Below are 21,744 nucleotides of genomic sequence, written 5' to 3'. Positions count from 1 at the left end.
AAGCCTTATTTTATTAAGGCCACGAAAACTGCAACATCAGACACAACCCCACATCCCTCTTTCAAGGCTCTAAAGCCAAGACCATTATCAAGCTGGATCTGACAGGTATGGCCAAGGGAAAGGATTATTTCCAAGAGACCGGACTTCCCCAATGACATTTGATTTCCAACCTTTCCTACATGCAGTACATGTGAGACATACAGCACTAAAGGCACTCAGTAGGCTTTATCACTCCAGAAAACGGCCATAAAGTTTAGTCAAAATCAAACTGAACTGAAATTATCTGTGAGAATTCTGCAACGCCCTTTGCCGTAAACACTACAGGACCGAAAAACGACGCAGGGCTGGAAATCTCTGCTTGAGGTAACGTTTCGCTTAGATAAGGGTGCCAGGACTTTCCTCCCACATGGGCATAGAGACAAAACACTTCCCAGCTGCAGCAACAGGTTTCTTTTTTAAAAGAAAATGCCTTTGAAATGATTTAGACAGGTTTGCTAAAGCTTGAAGCTTCTAACAAATCCACAGGAAACTGGAGGTCAGGTTGGGGCAGCAGGAACGCAACTCAATCACTTCCTCTCCGGGGCCCACCCTGCAGTGCCAACTGCACGCCCTCCAGCCCAGGAAGTAACCGGTGCCGCCTCCAGTCCTCGAGCGCTAGGAGGAAGGGGGATCGCAGTTCACCCTTCGTAGGATACGGCTTGGCCGCCCCCAGCTCTCCCTCAGAAGCGCTGCGACACGGCATCGCCCTCGGGGCAGGGCCTTCGCACTTCCCGCCTCCTGCTCCCCTCCTCCCAAAAGACCAAGAGTTCCCGCCTCCCGCGAAAGGCGGGAGAAGCGCGGGGCTTGCTGCCCACCCCTCCCCCAGCAGGAGCAAAAGCGGCCCGCCAGCAGGGCAGCACAGTGCACCCTCACCCTGCGGATGGCTGCCCACCCCACACCTCAGCTGGACCCGGGCCTCCGCTCCCCCCTGGGGCGGCTCAGCCTCTCCACCCCCCAGCCCCCCGCTCGCAAGGCGCGGCCGTAAAGACTGCGATCTTCTGCCTACCGACACCCTCCCGGCCCCGTGGGGTAGAGGGCAGAGGCACTCCCTCCACCTCCACCTCCAGCCCCCCACCCCCACTGGGTAGGGAGAACGGACCTCACTCCCCCTCTCGGGTAACCAGACGGCCTCCCTTTGCCTCGGCAGGGTGAGGGGCATCTATCGCCCGCCGACGTGGAGGTGGGGGGCAGAGACACTCCTCCCCCCACCGCCATCACCTCAGAAACGAGAACGAGCCCTTCTCCCGCCACGGTGAGGGCCTCTCAACCCCTCAACGGGGCGGACGGCTTGCGCGGCCCTCTGGAGAAGCAACAGGCGCCCCCATCCCCCTCCCAGCCGAGGAACGCCGACCCCCTCGTCCCTCAGCTGTTCACCTCCACAAGCCGGGCCCAAGCCTAGGTGAACGACTGCACCTCACTCCGCCCCCTGCGCCATTTTATCGCCCCCTCACCGACCTCCCCCACCCCGAGGCTGCCGGGCCAGCGCCAGGGGGAGGGCAAACAGGCAGTGATTGGCAGGAAACAGCCCCGCCTCTCAGAAGGTTGCGGCCCGCGCAGGCGCCGCAACCCCGCCCTCCGCACCGCTTACCCCACCTACTGGCTCCACCCCTTTTCGTCTCATCGACCCGCTCGACTTTTCGCTGCTCCTGACACTTTCCTGGCTGCTGGTAGGAGGACAAGGGTCCAGGCCGAGCAAGCCGAGCGACGAGTTCAGCTGATGCAACCTAACTGGACCTGCGTGACAGTTCCCGGCACGCGGCGGCGGCGGCGACCGAGAAAGGGGTGCGAGTGCTGGGCTGAGCGCGGGAGACGGAGGGGACAGAGCATGGGGGACGCTCTGAGCCCTGAAGAGAAGCTGCACCTTATCACCCGGAACCTGCAGGTTGGGCCTCGGGGTTGGAAGTGCGCCGTTGGGGACTGGGGGCCGGAGGTCCTGGGATCCTGAGCCCCGCTACGGGGTCATAAGTGTGTGAGGCCGGGGACTCCGCGCCGAGGACGCTCTGAGAGAGATTGCAGTCCTCACTGCCCGTCGGTCAGTCCCACAGAAATCAGAGTAGGCTCACCTCCTGTGTGCAGTTACTTGTGTTGAGCCAGGCTTCGAATCCAGGGCTCCCACCCCACCCACCGTATTATGTGCCAGGCGCGGTGCTAGGCGCTGGGGGATACGTCAGGACCCTGCCCTCCCAGAGCATGTCTGGAGGAAATCAGACGTTTAAAATGACCCATAATCCAAACATTTAATTACAGTCGAAACAAGTACTGGAAGGTACTTTACGCGGAGATCTTTCTTGAAAGGAGTTACGGGGGAGGGCCGGGAGGAGTGTCAGGGAAAGCTGAGGAAGTGACCTCTAAACTGCGCCCTGAAGGATGCGGATCACTTCTTCACTGCACATATGTTCCTGCTGGTTCCAGGCACTGCAGGAGTAGAAGTTAACCAGAATACTGGGGGCTAAAAACGTGTCAGGTAGAAGGAACCCAGGTCAAGATCCAGAGGGGAGAAAGAACCCTGTGGTTCAGAGAGAAGGCTAACTTGGCTGGTGTAGAGGAAGCAAAATGCAGATCAGGCACTTAGGAAATATTTATATTGCTCATTCCCTTGACTCTTTCAGGCCTCTGCTGTCACGCTGTCTGGAAGGCCTTTCTTGGCCACGTTACTTAAATAACAAACCCCTGCCACCAGAACTGCCACATCCCTTGCTCTGCCTTTTTTTATTGTTGTTTCTCCATAGAACTTACCACCATCTGACATCCTATACATTTTACTTGTTTGTTTAGGAGGCATAGGCAGGGACCAGGTCATGAGGGCCTTGTAAGCTATGTTTAACATTGGGGTTTTAGAAAGGGCAGTGGTTACATTGGTTGGGCCACAGCTTGTTTTTCTCTTTTTATGAGATACAATTAATATATCATAAAATCCACCCTTTTAAAGTGTGCAATTCAGTGGGTTTTGATGTAGTAACAAGGTTGTTCAATTATCACCATTATTTAATTCCAGAACATTTTCATCATCAAAAATAACCTGTACCCACTAGCAGTCACTGCCCATTCCTCCCATCTCCCCAGCCCTAGGGAAACATGAATCTGCTTTCTGTCTCTAGTTTGCCTGTTCTAAACATTTCATATAAATGGAATCATAATATGTGGCCTTTTGTGTCTGGCTTATTTCACTTAGCATAATGTTTTCAAGTTTCATCCATGTTGTTGCACTTATCAAAACTCTATTCCTTATGATGGCTGAATAATATTCCATTATATGAATATACTACATTTTGTTTCTGCATTTGTCAGTTGATGGACATTTGGGTTATTTTCACTCATAATTTGATCTTAACCAGAGATTCTTGCATGCTTCCCCTTAGCCAGAAGGTTTGTTTCCTAACCTCTCTCCATAAAATAAAGAGAGGTTGGGAAGAAATGACACACAAAGCTAGTGGCATTGACTTACTCGGGTTTTAAAGGGTAAGTGATATGACCTTTCCTTGAGTAGTGAAAACTCTTCAAGTATCCAAATAGTCAGGGGCTCAGAGGATCAGCTTCCAGCTGGCTTGGAACACAAGATTTTAACAAATCCTACTAATAGGTGATTCAAACCAGCAAAACAATTTTTGTCTTTTGTGGCTTCCAACAGCCCCCCACAAACCGTCACCTGAAGAAACACTAAAATCTCTTATCAGCAGCATACTAGCCTATTAGGATTTTTCCAATATTGTCTTAGGGCAAAAGGAAATTATTATTAAAGTATTTAAATAGGTGAATGAGTTAATCAAATTTTGGTTTTTTTTTTTTTTTTTTTTTTTTTTTTTTTTGCATTACGTGGGCTTCTCACTGCTGTGGCCTCTCCCGTTGCGGAGCACAGGCTCTGGACGCGCAGGCCCAGCAGCCATGGCTCACGGGCCTAGCCGCTCCGCGGCATGTGGGATCTTCCCAGACCGGGGCACGAACCCGTGTCCCCTGCATCGGCAGGCGGACTCTCAACCACTGCGCCACCAGGGAAGCCCCCAAATTTTGGTTTTTAAAGACCTCTCTGGCTTCCTTTTGGGACATGGATTGGAGAGAACAAGAGTAGATATGGGAGACCTGTTAAGAGGCTATTACGGTTATCTTGGTGTGGATGGCCAAGACTAGGTTGGTGGTATAGAGGCGGAAAGAAGTAGGAGGACTTAAGAGCTGTTTCAGAGTAACTTATGCAACTCAGTGACTGATAGTACCATTTATTGCACTGGGGTGAAACTAAGTGAAAAAGATGGCTGGGGAGTGAGGTAAGAAGATGAAAGCATGAGTTTAATTTTGAACATGTTGTGTTTGAATTAACTGGGTTAATAACAAGTACATGTACATAGGTGTGAGCAGGAGATTTGGTAGTTACTAGCTCATAAGTAGTAATTGAAGCAACTGAAGAGGATCAGTTAGGGAGAATGTAGAGTAAGAAGAGAGATAGGGCCCCAAGGATTGCTATTATTTAAATGATTAGGAAGAAGAACAGCTGCAAAGAAATCTGAGTCCCAGCAGCCAGAAAAGTAGGAGGAAAACTAAGACAGTAAAATAGAGAAAACCAAAAGAGGAGATTGTTTCAGGGGGAGTGAGGACTAAAAAGTATTCACTGAATTTAGCAACACGGAGGCCATCTGTGATCTTAGCAAGAGCATTTTCAGTGGTGTGATGCTGTATGGAATTCAGACTAGAAGGGGAGATAAGGAATGGAGAGCAGAAGAAGAGACACCTTTCAAGAAATTGGCTGTGAAAGGAAGGAGCATGAGCTAAAAGTAGACGGAGGGGAAGATATGGTTAGAGACATGCTCCCTTCCCCTAACGTCAGTGTCTCTGCAGTGGAGTGGTACTGGCAACAGCACTGGCTTCATTTGGCTCTCACTCAGCACTGAGAGCCTGGCTAGACCTCCCTGCTGGCTCTGAGCCTGGACCCTCAGTGAAACATACCTTTGTTTTCCTTGTCACAGGGTAAAGGATGAGCAAGGTGGGGCACTGGCATTAAACCAGCTCTTCTGCTTCCACAACAGGAGGTTCTCGGGGAAGAGAAGGTGAAGGAGATACTGAAGGAGCGGGAACTTAAAGTTTACTGGGGGACAGCAACCACAGGCAAGCCACATGTGGCTTACTTTGTGCCTATGTCTAAGATCGCGGACTTCCTGAAAGCAGGATGTGAGGTAAGAACTAATGTTATAAAGCAAGCAGTTGCCCTTGGGCAACGGCCGAAAGAGAGACTTAACAAGACTTACCTCACTTGTTTGGAGGTACTTGGACAAATTCACATTTTGATGACCCCTTATCTCTTATGCCCAGGTAACGATTCTGTTTGCGGATCTTCACGCGTACCTGGATAACATGAAGGCCCCATGGGAACTTCTAGAACTCCGAACCAGCTATTATGAGAATGTGATCAAGGCAATGCTGGAGAGCATTGGGGTACCCTTGGAGAAGCTCAAGTTCATCAAAGGCACTGATTACCAGCTCAGCAAGTAAGTGCTCAGTCATCCACCCTCCTTGTGGCTCTGGTGCTCCTAGCTAGTTACAGGCCTGGGGAGTCAAGGATTAGAAGCTGTTGGGCTCTACCTGTTAACCATTAAAAATTGTATACACTTTGTCCTTTTAATTCATCCATCAAAAATCTACTGACTAGTAAATGCCTCGGTACCATACTGTTTGCTGGAAATGTAAGTGTAACCACAACAAAGTCCTTGGCCTTGCAGACCTCACAGCATATGGGAGAGTGATGAAAAACTCAGCCTCACTTTCTCCTTCCAGCCTCAGCAAATAATGATAAAAGAAATGTGAAAGAAAAATTTATATTTGTAACATTAACATACATATAATTTAATGCCCTAAATTTTTAATCTACAGTTTCCTAAGTAACTGCCGCCCACTCCCCCTATCCCCTGCCTGCTGCCTCATAGTTTCCACGTTCTTTAATTTTTTTAACCTCTCAAATAAGCCATGTATCACTCTAATGGTCACTTTTGCATTTAAACCCTTAGAACAACTTTTTAAGGTAAGCATTGTTCTATCCTATTTCACAGATAAGGAAATAGATTCAGATTTAACTTTCCCAAGTTCATGCAGCTAATAAGTAAAAGGACCATGATGTGAACCCAGATCTTGCTTACAAGTTGATTTCTCTTTTTACTTCATCTAACTTAATTTTCTTTACATTCCCCACTGTTGGACATTTAGAGTTTTAAATAAAGCATATACCTCAGAGATATTGCAGGTTTGGTTCTAAACCACCTCGATAAAGTACATATCACAATAAAGGGGGTCACATGAATATTTTGATTTCCCAGTGCATATAAAAGTTATGTTTACACTATACCGTAGTCTGTTAAGTGTGCAGTAGCATTGTGTCTAAAAAAAAAATGTGTGTGCCTTAATTTAAAAATACTTTGTCATGGGCTTCCCTTTTGGCATAGTGGTGGGGAATCCACCTGCCAATGCAGGGGACATGGGTTTGAGCTCTGGTCCGGGAAGATCCCACCTGCCGTGGAGCAACTAAGCCCACGAGCCACAACTACTGAGCCCGCGCACGAAGAGCCTGTGCTCTGCAACAAGAGAAGCCACTGCAATGAGAAGCCCATGCACTGCAATGAAGGGTGGCCCCGCTTACCGCAATTAGAGAAAAGCCCGCACGCAACAACAAAGACCTTAACGCAGCCAAAAATAAAATAAATTAAAAAAATAGATTAATTAAAAAATAAAAACACTTTGTTGTTAAAAAAATCCTGACCATCATCTGAGCCTTCAGCAAGTCATAATCTTTTTGCTGGTGGAGGGTCTTGCCTTGGTGTTGATAACTGCTGACTGATCAGGGTGATGGTTATTGAAGGTTGGGGTGGCCGTGGCAGTTTCTTAAAATAAGACAACAGTGGAGTTTGTCACATCGATTGACTCTTTCACAAACAATTTCTCTATAACTTGCAATACATTTTCATAGCATTTTACCCTCAGTAGAACTTCTTTGAAAATTGGAGTCAATCCTCTCAAACCATGCCACTGCTTTATCAACTAAGTTTATGTAATCTTCTAAGTCTTTTGTTGTCATTTCAACAGTCTTCATAGTATCTTTTTTTTTGAATTTTATTTTATTTATTTTTTATATAGCATGTTCTTATTAGTTATCCATTTCATACATATTAGTGTATACATGTCAATCCCAATCTCCCAATGCATTCCACCACCACCACCCCTCACCACTTTCCCCGCTTGGTGTCCATATGTTTGTTCTCTACACTTCATAGCAACTTGACCAGGAGTAGTTTCCATATCAAGAAACCACTTTCTCCTCTCATCCGTAAGAAGCAACTCCTCATCCGTTTAAGTTTTATCATGAAATTGCAGCAATTCAGGCTCCACCTGTAGTTCTAGTTCTCTTGCTGTTTCCACCACATCTGCAGTTACTTCCTGCACTGAAGTTTTGAACCCCTCAGTTTCACCTCTGAAGGTTGGAATCAACTTCTTCCAAATCCTGTTCGTGTTGATATTTTTACTCCTTCCCATGAATCACAAATGTTTTTAATGACATCTAGAATGGTGAATCCTTTCCAGAAGGTTTTCAATTTACTTTTCCCAGATCCATCAGAGGAATAACTGTCTATGGCAGCTATAGCCTTACGAAATGTATTTCTAAAATAATGACACTTGAAAGTCGAAATTACTCTTTGATCCACAGGCTGCAGGATGGATGTTGTGTTAACAGGCATGAAAACAACATTAATCTCATTGTGCATCTCTATCAGAGCTCTTGGTGACCAGATGCATTGTCAATGAGCAGCAATGTTTTGAAAAGAAACTTTTTCTGAGTAGTAAGTCTCAACAGTGGGCTTAAAATATTCAGTAAACCATGTTATAAACAAATGTGCTGTTACCTAGGCTTTGTTGTTCCATGTATACATCACAGGCAGAGTAGATTTAGCATAATTCTTAAGGGCCCTAGGATTTTTGGAATGATGAATTGGCTTCAAGTTAAAGTTACCAGCTATATTTGCCCCTAACAGCCTGTCCTTGAAGCTTTGAAGCCAGGCACTGACTTCTCTCTTGCTATGAAAGCACTAGATGGCATTTTCTTCCAATATAAGGTGGTTTCGTCTTCACTGAAAATCTGTTGTTTAGTGGAGCCACCTTCATTAATTATTTTACCTAGATCTTCCAGGTGACTTGCTACAGCTTCTACATCAGTACCTGCTTCTTCACCTTGCACTTTTATGTTACGGAGATGGCTTCTTTCCTTAAACCTCATGAAGTCTGAAGCTCCCAAAACCCCTATTGATTTCACTATGGCAAAAACTTTCAGCTTGTTGAAGGCTCAGATGATGGTTACCGTTTTTTAACATTTATTAATTAAGGTATGTACTTTTTTTTTTTTTTTTTGCGGTATGCGGGCCTCTCACTGTTGTGGCCTCTCCCGTTGCGGAGCACAGGCTCCGGACGCGCAGGCTCAGTGGCCATGGCTCACGGGCCCAGCCGCTCCGCATCATGTGGGATCCTCCCAGACCGGGGCACAAACCCGCGTCCCCTGCATCGGCAGGCGGACGCTCAACCACTGTGCCACCAGGGAAGCCCAAGGTATGTACATTTTTTTAGGCATAATGCTATTGCAAACTTAATAGACTACGGTATAGTGTAAACATAACTTGTATATGTACTGGGAAACCAAAAATTTGTGTGACTCACTTTATTGCAATATTCATTTCCTTGCAGTCTGGAACTGAACCCACAATATCCCCAAGGTATGCCTGCAGTATGAAAGATCACTGATCACAGATCACCGTAACAAATATAATAATAATGAAAAAGTTTGAAATATTTAAGAGTTACCAAAATGCAACACAGAGACATGAAGTGAGCAAACACTGTTGGAAAAGTGGCGCCGATAGACTTGCTTGATGAAAGGAGTTTGCCACAAACCTTCAATTTTTAACAAACACAGTATTTGCAAGGCACAATAAAGTGAAGTGCAGTAAAATGAGGTCTGCCTCTACTAAGAAATTCACCCAGAATACAGCCCAGAGAGATGGATAAAAAAACTGTAAGCGTGGTTGAGATGTGGCTAAGAACTTTTGTTTCCAGCAACCTGGCAGAGTAGGTACTCTGATCAACCTTCCTGCTGAAAAGCATTTTTTAAAAAATTTATTTATTTATTTATTTTTGGCTGTGTTGGGTCTTTGTTGCTGTGCGCAGGCTTTCTCTAGTTGCAGCGAGTGGGGGCTACTCTTTTGTTGCGGTTCACAAGCTTCTCATTGCAGTGGCTTCTCTTATTGCAGAGCATGGGCTCTAGGCGCACGGGCTTCAGTAGTTGTGGCTCTCAGGCTCAGTAGTTGTGGCTCGTGGGCTCTAGAGTGCAGGCTCAGTAGTTGCGGCGCACAGGTTTAGTTGCTCTGTGGCATGTGGGACCTTCCCAGACCAGGGCTCGAACCTGTGTCTCCTGCATTGGCAGGTGGATTCTTAACCACTGCGCCACCAGGGAAACCCTGAAAAGCATTTTTAAAATGCTGGATAACGGACTTCCCTGGTGGTCCAGTAGTTAAGAATCCATCTTCCAATGCAGGGGACGAGGGTTCAATCCCTGCCTGGGGAACTAAGATCCCACATGCTGCAGGGCAACTAAGCCTGCTGGCACTTTAGAGCCTGCATGCTCCAACTACTGAGCCCACTCCCTATGGAGCCCACACGTGCTCCACAACTAAAGAGAAGCTGGCGTGCTGCAGCTAAGACCTGATGCAGCCAAATAAATTTTAAAAAAATGCTGGATAAAATATTTTTAAAGCTTCCTAGATGCTTCAAATAAATGAATTGGCAAATTAGTCAAGAATACTCAGTGGAGGGCTTCCCGGTGGTGCAGTGGTTAAAAATCCTCCTGCCAGTGCAGGGGACACGGGTTCGAGCCCTGGTCTGGGAAGATCCCACATGCCGTGGAGTAACAAAGCCCGTGTGCCACAACTACTGAGCCTGTGCTCTAGAGCCAGCAAGCCACAACTACTGAAGCCCACGTGCCTAGAGCCCGTGCTCCACATCAAGGAAGACACCACAGCGAGAAGCCTGCTTACCGCAATGAAGAGTAGCCCCCACTGGCTGCAACTAGAGAAAGCCCGTGCACAGCAACAAAGACCCAACTCAGCCAAAAATAAATAAATTTGTTTGTTTGTTTATTTATTTATTTATTTATTTTTAAAGAATACTCAGGGGCTACCCCAGTGGTGCAGTGGTTGAGAGTCCGCCTGCCGATGCAGGGGACACGGGTTCGTGCCCTGGTCCAGGAAGATCCCACATGCCACGGAGCGGCTGGGCCCGTGAGCCATGGCCGCTGGGCCTGCGCGTCCGGAGCCTGTGCTCCGCAACGGGAGAGGCCACAACAGTGAGAGGCCCGTGTACCGCAAAAAAAAAAAAAAAAAAAAAAAAAAAGAATACTCAGTGGCCAGAAACCAAGTGAAAGTGGAAATACAAAGAGATTTGTATTTCAGTTAATCTAAGATGCTTTAAAAAATTCTGCTAATTAGGGACTTCCCTGGCAGTCTAGCAGTTAAGACTCTGCACTTCCACTGCAGGGGGCACGGGTTCAGTCCCTGTCAGGGAACTAAGATTCCACATGCCATGTGGCATAGCCAAAAAAGTAAAATAAAAACAACAACAACAACAAAAAATATTGCTAATTAATCTATGACATGCCTTTATTTTAAAAAGTCACCTAGGCGCAGTGGTTGAGAGTCCGCCTGCCGATGCAGGGGACATGGGTTCGTGCCCCGGTCCGGGAAGATCCCACATGCCGCGGAGCGGCTGGGCCCGTGAGCCATGGCCGCTGAGCCTGTGCATCCGGAGCCTGTTCTCCGCAACGGGAGAGGCCACAGCAATGAGGGGCCCGCGTACCACAAAAAAAAAAAAAAAGTCACCTAGATTTCAGAGATGCTAAATGTTTAAAAAAATGTGTCTTAGAATCTGTAAAATACAAGAAGAACATTGAAGACTACATGTACCTTGAGGGAGCTCGTTGAATTGTATGTGCTTGAATTTTGATTTTTGTGGCCTCACAGACCACAATGGGGGAAAAAAAAGGAAAAGATAAAACTAGAGTACTAGGCCAAAAGGTCCAATATTTGAGTAATAAGTGTTCCAGAAAAGAGAACAAAGAGTCAGAGGGAAGGAAATGAAGTACTAATTTAAGGACAATTAAAGGACATGAGTTTCCAGATTGAAAGGGCCTGTCGAGTGCCTAATAAAATGAATGAAAATAAACCCACACTAAAGTACACTGTCTTGGGACTTCCCTGGCGGTCCAGTAGTTAAAACTGCCCTTCCACTGCAGGGGACACAGGTTCAATCCCTGGTCTGCGAACTAAGATCCCACATGAAAAATAAATAAATAAATAAATAAATAAAGTGAATTATCTTGACATTTTAAAGCACTGGGGACAAAAAAAAGTATTATACAAACTTCCAAAGGGACAAAAGAAGTCACATACAAAATGTCAGGAATCATAATGTTTTGCGTTTCTCCAAAGGAACAGTGAAAGCTAAAAGGGGATGAAGCAAAACCTTTAAAATTCGGAAGGAGAGGAATTTCCAACCTAAAAATCTGTACCCACCCAAACTACCTTTCAAGTGTAGTGGTAAAATATCTGAAAATATTTATTGAAAAAAAATATTTTCATGTTTTTGTTGGCTATTTGTGTTTCCTTTTCTGTTAATCAAGTATCTATGCAAGTGTTTTGGCCCGTTTTTTAACTTTTTTTTTTTAAGAGTTCCTTGTGTGTTCTAGATACCAAGTCCTTTTTCATTTATGTAGCATGAGGATAGAGAATTAACTACTGGAACAGAATAAAGAGTTCAGAAATAGATCCTCACAAATATGGAAGCCTGATATATGCCAGAGCTGGCATTGCAGGTCAGCAGAGCAAGAATAAACTTTTTAAGAAAAAATGGTGCAGAGACAATTGGTTAGCCACATAGGGAAAAATATGATCCCTTCATTCCAAGTAGATTAAAAATTTAATTATAAAGGCCAAACTAAAAAACATAGACAATGTATAGGGCTTCCCTGGTGGCGCAGTGGTTGGGGGTCCGCCTGCCGATGCAGGGGACGCGGGTTTGTGCCCCGGTCCAGGAGGATCCCGCATGCCACGGAGCGGCTGGGCCCGTAGGCCGTGGCCGCTGGATCTGCGCGCCCGGAGCCTGTGCTCTGCGGCGCGGGGCCGGGGGTGCACAACAGTGAGAGGCCCACGTACTGAAAAAAAAAAAAGACAATGTATAAAGCTGTCCTATGATCACAGGTCAGGGAAAATTAAACCAGACACACCAAAAGCACAAATCACAGGAAAAGATAGATGAATTTACCTTCATTACAGTTAAGACCTTCAGTACATCAAAAGTAAGATAAAGTAAAAAGACAAGCCACCAACTGGGAAAAGATATTTATAACATATATAACTGACAAAGGAGTAATGTCCAGTATTATATGTCAAAAACTGCAAAATCAGTTGTCAAAAATGAATCAATCCAGTAGGAAAAACTTAAATAGGCATTTCACAGAAGAAACCAAACGAGTACATTTTTGGAAAAATGCTTAACCCCCTTGGTTATTATTCAAAGAAATATAGGTTAAAATTACAGTGAGAAACCATTCCTGCTTACCAAATTGGCAAAATTTAAAATAGAGTATTAAGTAATAAAATTGATTAAAAGCCACTCTGTAAAATAGTTTGACATTATCTTGAACTGAAGTTCAAGATGCAAATTCCCTATGATCCAGAAATTCTACTCCTAAGCATATATAAAGGAACTTGCACATGTACACCAGGATGCACATATGAGAATATTTATAGCACATTGTTTAGAGATACAAACATAGTATAAAACAGGAAAGAAATACAAAAGTTCAGGCTCGTGGTTGGTTACTCTGGAGAAGGAAGAAGTGGGATCGTGGAGGGGTGCACAGGAGCTTTACAAGTGATAGGTCCCTTTTCTTAAACTGAGTGATGGGTATTCTATTCTTAATATTGTTCAGTATTCCTTACATGTGTTTAAGTTAAAAGAAATTTTAAAAGACAAGGAAGATAGACTGAAGAAATTCTGATGTTTATTTAATAGGCATTCCAGAAGAAGAGAGTAGAGGGGAATGGCAGAGAAGCCCTATTTCAAGAGATAAGCAAAGAAAAAGATTAATTAAAGCCATCTTCAAAAAGGAAAAACAAAAAAATAAAGTAGTATTTTTTTAAATTTTTTTTGCGGTATGCGGGCCTCTCACTGCCGTGGCCTCTCTGGTTGCGGAGCACAGGCTCCGGACGCGCAGGCTCAGCGGCCATGGCTCACGGGCCCAGCCGCTCCGCCGCATGTGGGATCTTCCCGGACCGGGGCACGAACCCCTGTCCCCTGCATCGGCAGGCGGACTCTCAACCACTGTGCCACCTGGGAAGCCCTAAAGTAGTATTTATTTTTTAAAAGAATATCCTTTTTTCTGGCTGTGCCACATGGCATGCGGGATCTTAGTTCCCCAACCAGGGATCAAACCCGGGCCCCCTGCAGTGGAAGCTCGGAGTCTTAACCACTGGACCGCCAGCAAAGTCCCGATAAAGTCATATTTTAAAGGAGAGGATGGACTGCTCACGTTTTAGAAATTACCAGGCAGTATGCTCTCTGAATGTCTTAAGATTGGGAGAGTAAATTAACACCACACTTCAGGATTAAACTGAGGCCTGGGCCCCGTCTTACAGCTGTCCCCTCTTGTCTCTTCTCAGAGAGTACACGCTAGATGTGTATCGCCTCTCCTCCGTGGTCACACAGCACGATGCCAAGAAAGCAGGAGCTGAGGTGGTGAAGCAGGTGGAGCACCCTCTGCTGAGTGGCCTGCTGTACCCAGGGCTGCAGGTACCTGGGAGGGATGGAGTTGCCTGATGACCTTTTCTGCTCTAACTACTGGTCACAAACCTCTTTCTCAGCCCCAGTCAGACCCATATACTGGCTGTTCCTTCACCTTGCCGTAGGCCTTCCTTCCTGTCTTCCTTTCTCCCACTGCCCCTCCCCCAGGCTTCCTGGACCACTCTTTTTTTTAATTTATTTTATTTAGTTATTTTTGGCTGCATTAGGTCTTCGTTGCTGCACGCGGGCTGTCTTTAGTTGCGGCGAGCAGGGGCTACTCTTCATTGCAGTGTGCGGACTTCTCATTGCGGTGGCTTCTCTTGTTGCAGAGCATGGGCTCTAGGCGTGCAGGCTTCAGTAGTCGTGGCACACGGGCTCAGTAGTTGTGGCCCGTGGGCTCTAGAGCCACAACTTGCGGGCTTACTTTCTCTGCAGCATGTGGGATCTTCCCGGACCAGGGCTCGAACCTGTGTCCCCTGCACTGGCAGGCAGATTCTTAACCACTGTGCCACCAGGGAAGCCCCTGGACCACTCTTTGACTTCTTCCCCTACCTGTCTGTCCTTTAAAACACTGCTCATCTCACATGTCTTCTTCACGGGTAATCATGATCCCTTAACTGAAGAACATTAATTTCAGAGTGAAAAGTGAAAATAAATTTTAAGCATGATCTTATTTCCCATTAAACAAAACAAACACATCATATTTCCTGTGTGTGCATATTTGTATGAGCATGGAGAAAGCATGGAAAAATTCAAACCAAGCTATTGATACTGGTTATTAGCTCAGGAAGGTAGGATGAAAATGTCGATAGACTTAACTTTTCCTTTGTATATTTCTCTAATGTTTGATGTAAGAAAATCAAGTCATACAAACTACTGTATATAAAATAAACAAGGTCCTACTGTATAGCACAGAGAACCAGATTCAATATCTTATAATAAATTATAACGGAAAAGGATCTGTAATAGAATATATGTACATATATATATTATATACATATGTAGAATATATATATATTTTATATACATATATAAAAAACTGAATCACTTTGCTGTACACCAGAAACTAACACACATTTAAATCAACTAAACTTTAATAAAAAATTTCTTTAATTTAAAAAATAAATTTTTTTTAAAAAGTTGAAAGAAAGAAAAGAAAATCAAGTCTTCCCTTGGTCAGGCACTCTAGATCTACAGTGTCCACTATGGTAGCCTCTTGTCATAGTCATATGTGGCTATTGAAGTAACACTGGCTGTTATTTCAGTTTGCTTACAAGCCACGTGTGGCTAGAGGCTAACCTGTTGGACAGCACAGATATGGAATGTATTCATCCTCACAGAAAGTTCTGCTGAACAATGCTGTTCTCACATTCTAACTGCTTGCTCACCTTCTCTTCCTCTCCCCCTGAATCCAATCGGACACTAAATGTTATCAATTCTATTTCTTTTTTTTTTTTTTTTTTTTTTTTTTGCGGTACGCGGGCCCCTCACTGTTATGGCCTCTCCCGTTGCAGAGCGCAGGCTCAGCGGCCATGGCTCACAGGCCCAGCTGCTCCGCGGCATGTGGGATCTTCCGGGACCGGGGCACAAACCGTGTCCCCTGCATCGGCAGGCAGACTCTCAACCACTGCACCACCAGGGAAGCCCTATCAATTCTACTTCTTAAAAATCTCTTAAATTCATTCTTGCTCTACATCCTCACCGACTTGGTTCATTGTTATTTCTCACCTGGCCTCTCACAGCAGCCTTCTGGCCGTTTTCTTTATCTCTAGTCCTCAGGCCACCACTCCACACTCTGCCGCCTTACTGGTGTGATTTTTCTGCAGTGCGTGAATCATGTTTCTTCCCTCCTTAAAATCATTCACTGTCCAGGATGTTGCTAGGCACCCTCACATGACATTCAGGGTCCTTACCAACTTTTTTTTTTTTTTTTTTTTAATTAATTAATTAATTAATTTTTTGGCTACGTTGGGTCTTCACTGCGCGGGCTTTCTCTAATTGCGGTGAGCGGGGGCTACTCTTCATCGCGGTGCGCGGTCTTTTCATCGCGGTGGCTTCTCTTGTTGCAGAGCACAGGCTCTAGGCGCGCAGGCTTCAGTAGTTGTGACACTCGAGCTCAGTAGTTTTGGCTCACGGGTTCTAGAGTGCAGGCTCAGTAGTTGTGGAGCACGGGCTTAGTTGCTCCGCGGCATGTGGGATCTTCCCGGACCAGGGCTCGAACCCATGTCCCCTGCATTGGCAGGAGGATTTTTAACCACTGCGCCACCAGGGAAGCCCTTTACCAACTTTTCTAACCTCATCACTCACCACTTCCCACATCCCTTGGAGTTTGTGCTTTTGCAGACTGAATCACTCATAATTTGCCTAAACACTTCACACCTCTGTGCCCTCTCACATTCTGTTTCCTCTGCATGGTGAAAAACATCTATATATTCTTCAAAACCAAGCTCAGCCCACAATCTGATTCTAGGAAGCCTTCACCACCACCAGTCTGAACAGAGATAATAATTTCTTTCTTCGTGTTAGCATGTTCCTTAAATGAACATGTAAGTTAGCCCTTGGCATGCTGTATAGAAATTACGTATTCACGTGTCTCTCTCCTCAGCTAGTTAATTGGCTTCTTGAAGGCAGAATCTGGGTCTGATTCATCTCTGCATCCACAGGACTGGCACTAGGCCTGACATCTAATAAGTGATAGTAACTGTTTGTTTATACTAGTTCAGTCTTGCCCCTTTTTTCTGAGCTCTCACAGGACTTCCTTCTTATGCCAGTTATTTGACACTTGTCACAGGCTGCCTTATTCATTGGGTACCTTTGACATGACTATGATATGTCTTCTCTCCCTTCCTCACTGGATTGTGAGCTTCCTGAGAGCAGAGACTCTTCTTATTTTTTTACCCCATGACCTCCACATCGAATATTGTTCACTGCAGGCACTCAGCAAATGTGTATCTAGCTCTTGAAGCCAACAGGAAGGCTGAGTGCTGCTTATTTGCTTCCTGGTTCTACCTTCGGAAAATTTTAGTGGTTTTCTAAAGTTTCTGATTTCGTAGACCCATACAGAGGAAATACAGTAGGAGTTTATGCTCATGTGTTTCTTTGCACAGGCCTTGGATGAAGAGTATTTGAAAGTAGATGCCCAGTTTGGAGGAGTTGACCAGAGAAAGATTTTCACCTTTGCGGAGAAGGTTAGTGTCCTCTTTTTCCTATCATTTTTTCTTTTGACCCGCAGAGGTGTGCATTAAAGTTTCTTGAATGTGCCAGTGCCAGCAATCATATGGTATGGTAGGTATTATTCTCCTTGTTTTGCAGATGAGAAAGTTGTCCAGTATCACACAGTTAGTGACTGAGCAGGAATTAGCATTCAGATCTGTCTGACTCAAAAGCCTGTGCTCTTGCTGCCGCCACCAGGAAGCTGCCCCCAAAGCTGCTGCATTTGCTTCTTTTTTTTTTTTTTTTTTTTTGCTTCTTTTTTGCTTCTTTCCTAATAGCTCAGTTTCCAGGGAAAGGCAACACCAGTCAGAACTACTGTTCTTTCCCAGACCATTTGGTCCATATTGCTCTGGATCTTAAATAAAGGACTCATCTCTGAGATGAGGTTTAACAGGGTTTAAAAGAGGAAATTAGCACAAACCCATAATATTTCTTTTCTGGGAAAGAATTGAGTAAGTTGAAAGGGGCTATTGAGAAGTGGTTGGTATTTTTGAAAGCTTCTCAAAACCTCGTATTGGTAAGGGAGTAGAGAAAACACTGCTAGTAAAAATGTAAATTCCTGATGGGTGACTTGATGACTCTATAATGTTTCTGCCCTTTGTCCTAATAATTATACAAATATGTCCTCAAGATATAATTTTAAAAGTGCAACTTGGGAGTTCCCTGGTGGTCTAGTGGTTAGTATTCGGCACTTCCACTGCCATGGCCCAGGTTCAATCCCTGGTGGGGAAACTGAGATCCTGCAAGCCATGTGGCGCAGCCAAAATTTAAAAAAAAATTTTTAATTTTTTTAATTAAAAAAAAATTAAAGTGCAGCTTGACTTACGTATAAAAGTATTTGTTATGTTATCAAATTAAATCAAAATCTAGGAAATAAACTTACATTCAATGGCAAGGGATTGGTTAAATACGTTATGATAAGTCCTCACAGTGGGATTTTTTTTTTTTTTTTTTTTTTTTAATTTATTTATTTTTGGCTGAGTTGGGTCTTTGTTGCTACGCGCCGGCTTTCTCTAGTGGCGAGCAGGGGCTACTCTTTGTTGCAGTGCGCGGGCTTCTCATTGCAGTGCCTTCTCGTTGCGGAGCACGGGCTCTAGGCATGTGGACTTCAGTAGTTGTGGCTCATGGGCTCTAGAATGCAGGCTCAGTAGTTGTGGCGCATGGGCTTAGTTGCTCCATGGCATGTGGGATCTTCCTGGACCAGGGCTCGAACCCGTGTTCCCTGCATTGGCAGGAGGATTCTTAACCACTGCGCCACCAGGGAAGTCCCCTAACAGTGGGATATCATATAATATTTCAAAATGGTTTTTGGATATATTTAATAAATGGGGAAATGTTTACAGTCCATGTATTTTTATTATTATTCAAGTATTTCTCATTCCATTTTATCTCCTCTATTAACTTTTTAGTTGAACCTTTTATTATTCTAGCAAAGATATGGCCTATGGCCTGTTTTTGTATGACTCAGAAGCTCTAAGAATGGTTTTCATGTTTTTTAATGGCTATTAAAAAAAAATGAAAACGAATATGCAGTGGAGAACACATATGGCCCACAGAGCCTATAATATTTATTATCTTTTGGACCTATTACAGAAAAGTTTTACCCAGCCCTGCCCTAGAGATTGCAACATCTGTCTTTATAATTTATTACAGTTTGTTAGATATTTTTACCACTTCGCAACAATGCAAGAACCTACAACAGTTTTACCCCATTTAACGCCCTCCTGCCCTTTGTGCTGTTGTTATATATTTCATTTTTACATATATTTTAAATCCCAAAGACTTGATTATAATTGTTTTTTAAACAGTCCATTTTCATGTATATTTACCCCCACTTACCCTTTCTGATACTCTTGATTTCTTCCTGCGGTTCTGTGCCTCTGTGCTCTGGGATCATTTTCCTTTGGCCTAAAGACTCCTTTGTGTTTTGTGTTTGCAATGCAGGTCTCTTGGTAATGAGTTCTTTCGGCTTTCTTTTGTCTGAGGACATCTTTCCTTTGCTTTCTTTTTGGTTTTTGGTTTTTTTCCCTTGGCTCTCAATGGGTATAAAATTCTAGGTTTGCAGTTATTTTCTTTTAGCATTTTAAGGAGTTGTCCTGTTGCCTCTGGCTTTTATAGTTTCCATTGAAAAGTCACCTGTAAGTATCATTGTTTCTCCTTTGCAGATAGTATATCTTCTCTCTGGTTGCTTTTAATGTTTTCTCTGCCTCTGATTTTTAGCAATTTGACAATGGTGTTTTTAGCTTTAGTTTTCTTTGTATTTATCCTGCTTGGATTTTGCTGTGCTTCTTGAGTCTATGGGTTGATATTTTCATCACATTTGGAAAATTGTCCCCTACTATTTCCTTTAAATATTGTTTCTGTCCTCTTCTGTCTCTCCTCTTTTTTTTTTTAATAAATTCATTTTATTTATTTATTTGGCTGCGTTGGGTCTTCGTTTCTGTGCGAGGGCTTTCTCTGGTTGCGGCGAGCAGGGGCCACTCTTCATCGCAGTGCGCGGGCCTCTCACTGTCGTGGCCTCTCCTGTTGCGGAGCACAGGCTCCAGATGCGCAGGCTCAGTAGTTGTGGCTCACGGGCCCAGTTGCTCCGCGGCATGTGGGATCTTCCCGGACCAGGGCTCGAACCCGTGTCCCCTGCACTGGCAGGCAGATTCTCAACCACTGCACCACCAGGGAAGCCACTGTCTCTCCTCTTGAGACCCTAATTTTACACAGATGAGACCTGTTGATCATGTCCCACATGTCTCATAGCCTGTTCTGTTGTTTCCCTCTGTGCTTTAGTTTGGTTATTGTCTATTGATTTTTCTTCATGTTCATTAATCCTGTCTTCTGTTAAATCCATCCAGTATTGTACTGTGCCATTTTAGAACTTCCATTTGATTCTTTTTTATAGATTCCAATTCTCTTTTATAGTTCTCCATCTTTTATCCATTTTGTCCATCTTTTCCTCTGTTTCCTTTAACACACCAATCATAGTTATTTTGACATCCTGATCTCCTTATTCCAGTATCTGGATTATTTCTGCATCTGCTTTTATTGACTGTTTCCTCTTGACTATTAGTGATTCTTTTTCTGCTTCCCATTTCTAGTACTTTTCAGTATATCAGAGACACCATAGATATGCTGTAGAGGCTCTGAATTATATTTCTAGAGTGCATGTTTTCTGTTTAATTACTGACTTGTCACCTTGATTCTGTCAAGGGTGGGTTTTAGGCTTTGTTAGAATAGGTCTATTTCAATTTGCTCTTACTCCTATAATATGGACCTTATCTTAGTATGTGGCCTTTCTGGGGTCTCAACCTGAAATCTCAGGGTGTTCACAAAGCCCTCTCTGCTTTGATTGGACCTAAACTTCAACTTCTGTCTCCCCAGCACTGTGGAGCCCCTAAAATTTGTTCAGGTCTCCAGCCTCCCAGAGCCTGTTCTCTGCTGGGCTTCCTGCTGTCTCTCCGAATGAACGCACAGCTATGAGTCAATCAAGAAAGCAATAGAGAACTTTGACCTAGATTTTTGGAGGGGGCTCCCTTCTCTCTGGAACCCTCCCCAGATCCTAGCCTCCTGGTAGCCCTGAATTCCAATCTCTTATCTCCTCTGCTTAGTCAGACTGCTGCTCTCTGCTTGGTCTCTTTTTTCTCAGCACTCAGTTTGAAAAAAATGCCCTCAAGGAGAAAGCCAGGGTGGATGTAGGGTCACCTAGCTCCCTTCTCTCAAGATTTGTAGCCCTACGCTTGTTGCTGTCTAATGTCTGCAAATGGTTATTTGCAGCTTATAGAAATGGAATATTTCTATATTTCCATCTTTTAGAGTTGTTTATGGCAGTAGGGTAAGTCCAATAGCCTCACAATGTAATACTAATAGAAAAACAGTAGGAAAAAAAACCCTTGTTAATATTATGATCACCACTGAAAAGTTATATATTCAGTAGAAAAAAAAGATTGGCACGAATATATCAAACTGTTACATGGCAGGCCAGGTTAGATGAGATCGGGGCACCGAGGAGGAATTCATACTGATATCTGCTTTCGTGTGTTTCTTTCTAACCCCCTAGTACCTCCCTGCACTTGGCTACTCAAAACGGGTCCACCTGATGAATCCTATGGTTCCAGGATTAACTGGCAGCAAAATGAGCTCTTCAGAAGAGGTAGGTTGCCAGCTCTGACTTGAGTTGAGAAATCTTCAGCAAGAGATGAAGAAATTGAGGACTAGAAAGAACAGTAACCTGGCTAACTAAAATTCTCAAATATCTGAGCTATAAGAAATCTTAAGTTATCCAATTAATTCCAGTGGTTCTTGAGTATTGAAGGACCCAGGGAGCAGTCCTGATGAGATCCAGTCATAATTTTAAGTTTTACCGCTGCTGATGAAAAGTACAAGCAAAGGGACTTCCCTGGTGGTGCAGTGGTCAAGAGTCTGCCTGCCAATGCAGGGCACACGGGTTCAAGCCCTGGTCCGGGAAGATCCTACGTGCCGCAGAGCAACTAAGCCCGTGCACCACAACTACTGAGCCTGTGCTCTAGAGCCTGTGAGCCCCAACTACTGAAGCCCACACTCCTAGAGCCTATGCTCTGCAACAAGAGAAGCCACTGCAATGAGAAGCCCACGCACCGCAATGAAGAGTAGCCCCCCGCTCGCCACAGC

General features: G+C 44.5%; 1 protein-coding gene across 1 annotated transcript in view; it reads left to right on the top strand.

The window, feature by feature from the left end:
- The first annotated feature begins 1,797 nt into the window (after positions 1 to 1,797).
- The window catches only part of YARS1 (tyrosyl-tRNA synthetase 1), a 31,001-nt gene continuing 11,054 nt past the window's right edge, over positions 1,798 to 21,744 (top strand). The window contains exons 1-6 of the mRNA XM_079727620.1: positions 1,798 to 1,921; positions 5,055 to 5,201; positions 5,338 to 5,513; positions 13,773 to 13,902; positions 17,001 to 17,081; positions 21,155 to 21,247. Of these exons, the coding sequence (XP_079583746.1) occupies positions 1,865 to 1,921; positions 5,055 to 5,201; positions 5,338 to 5,513; positions 13,773 to 13,902; positions 17,001 to 17,081; positions 21,155 to 21,247 (684 nt within the window). The 5' untranslated portion in view covers positions 1,798 to 1,864. The remainder of the gene's footprint in view (positions 1,922 to 5,054; positions 5,202 to 5,337; positions 5,514 to 13,772; positions 13,903 to 17,000; positions 17,082 to 21,154; positions 21,248 to 21,744) is intronic.

This window comes from Hyperoodon ampullatus (genome assembly GCF_949752795.1).
Source record: "Hyperoodon ampullatus genome assembly, chromosome: 2".
Classification (NCBI taxonomy): Eukaryota; Metazoa; Chordata; class Mammalia; order Artiodactyla; family Ziphiidae; genus Hyperoodon; species Hyperoodon ampullatus.
Note: the sequence above shows the minus strand (reverse complement) of the source record. Positions and strands in the feature narration are given on the sequence as shown.